Raw genomic sequence first — 1,959 nt, 5'->3', positions numbered from 1 at the left:
TATGACAACAAAAAAGTCAAACACATTAAAACTGGACTGATGCAGAACAAGCATAAAGACAGTGACATGGAAATGTTAAGATATGGCACCCATAAAACAACCCAAAGGAAAACATAAAAAAAAATACCAAAAGTGTCTTAATAACACAAGACAAACTATTTGTCTTAGAAAGAATTGCTGTTCCAAGGAGTAGACTGACCCCGAATGGCGTTAGCTACCTGGCTTTCAGCTAACAAGCTAAAAACTTACCAGTAGACAATCCGTGTTTATTTCCGACTGGGGGTCTTGCAACATGGCATCGATYGTTTCAAATCGAGCCACCATACTTTCGGCTGAAGACATTTTGCTGTCAAAACTCAGTCCCGACGTTGGGTTATTATAAACAAAAACAGCTCACTGGCGAGGCAGCTAGCTAGCTTTTAGCTAGCCAAACGTCCCTTTCTTCGTGTGAACTTTACACCTCACTTCAAAGAAAATGCATCGTCGTCCCCGAGTTTTCACAGACAATGAAGGCGTTGAGGTCGCACTCAACATTCCACATTTTCGACGTCGGAAGATGTTTGTCTCCGTATGAGCGGCAAACAACTTCAGTGTCAAAGATAAATGCGGCGACAGATTAGACAACCTCCGCAGGATGCCACTGACTGAGGAGGTTAAGGACTTAAAACGTTTAAACAAAAGGCAATTAAAAAGTCTCTATAATATCTTCTTGAAAATAAGCAGTTTGGAGAAATGACTAATCCTGGACCGTCCCTTTATCTGTGCCAGGCCCTTTGCAGAAAACGACAATTTGACAGCTCAAAAGTAGAAGTAGTGGCGAAAAAAACTTCTGCTTCTTCCAAATTTCGAAGTTTAAACACGGAGTCGCTTCTACGTTTACGGTAGTCCTTCCGCTACGTCCCGTGCACTGTCAATGACTGTTCCCCGTCCAAACGCTGGTAACACTAAAAAATAATATAAATTAAAAATCAAGTATGATGTATGTTAGTTTTCGGAAAACAATCGCATACTGTGCACAAATTTCTCACACAGCTCGGCCAACATGTCCGCCTTCCTGTTCAAACACCCCGGAGAAGCTGCTTCAAAATGTCACGCACTGCGCATGCGCTACGCTGAGTCCGCAATGGAAGGATTCACAGAAGCAATTCTCAAATAATTTAGCGTAAACATTAAAATCTCACAAGTTTGTGTTTTTTCTGTCCTCAAAATTTGTTTTTTTCGCCCTGTTTTATAAAAAAAAACTATTTTTGTGGGATACAAGAACTAATTCTTCATTTACATTTATGATCAATACATTTCCCACACTTTGACACAATTACTTTTAATCCTGTTGTCACTGACCGTAAACGTTAATAAAAACATGGGAGGAATAACACATAACCTAATCAATAACTTAACTTGTTTGTTGAACATTTAGAATAATATTGAATATTTTTATCGTGTGTGTGACTTCTTGAATGGTGTTCTTAAATGTAAGTTAATTGTGCTCCTTACAWTGACAATAAAGGCATCGTCAATCAATCAATAAGATGAAAAAACAAGCAAAATAAAAGAAAACTACTCAAAATTTAACAAAAAGTTAATGTATAAGTCGAGCTTTGATCCCTTTCATATGGTGATGTGTTACCATTCCTGCCCGGCAGAGGACAGTGTTTTACAAGTTATGTTGAAAGTTGACGCTAAAGGCTAAGTTAAACGAACAGAATTCTGTTTTTTCAGTCAACAGTGGCAAGTTTTGATCGGAAAAACAATTACGGGTCACCTATTGGAATATCTTACAACACTTGTCCATAGCTATATTTATTATTATGGCCAACAGCAGGGTTGATAATATGGCATTTTATGCATGAATCCCTACCACTGCCAGAAAAACAATAACTGGACTTTTTAACAGGTATTTTTTTTATCCTATTTTATAGTGCTTTTAGTTAGAGGTTATTTAATTTTAGCTCACATATA

The 1,959-nt window shown here is 37.7% G+C and overlaps 1 protein-coding gene across 2 annotated transcripts in view; it reads right to left on the bottom strand.

Annotated features, from left to right (window-relative positions):
- The window catches only part of rock1 (Rho-associated, coiled-coil containing protein kinase 1), a 30,694-nt gene extending 29,619 nt beyond the window's left edge, over window positions 1-1,075 (bottom strand). For both annotated transcript variants that reach the window (XM_014029385.1, XM_014029379.1), the window contains exon 1: window positions 250-1,075. In XM_014029385.1, coding sequence (XP_013884839.1) covers window positions 250-342 — 93 coding nt within the window. In that variant the 5' untranslated portion in view covers window positions 343-1,075. The remainder of the gene's footprint in view (window positions 1-249) is intronic.
- Between the last annotated feature and the right edge of the window lie 884 nt (window positions 1,076-1,959).

Source organism: Austrofundulus limnaeus, unplaced genomic scaffold (genome assembly GCF_001266775.1).
Source record: "Austrofundulus limnaeus strain Quisiro unplaced genomic scaffold, Austrofundulus_limnaeus-1.0 Scaffold6, whole genome shotgun sequence".
NCBI classification, from domain to species: domain Eukaryota; kingdom Metazoa; phylum Chordata; class Actinopteri; order Cyprinodontiformes; family Rivulidae; genus Austrofundulus; species Austrofundulus limnaeus.
The sequence above is the reverse complement of the archived record's forward strand: the minus strand, read 5'-3'. Positions and strand labels throughout refer to the sequence as shown.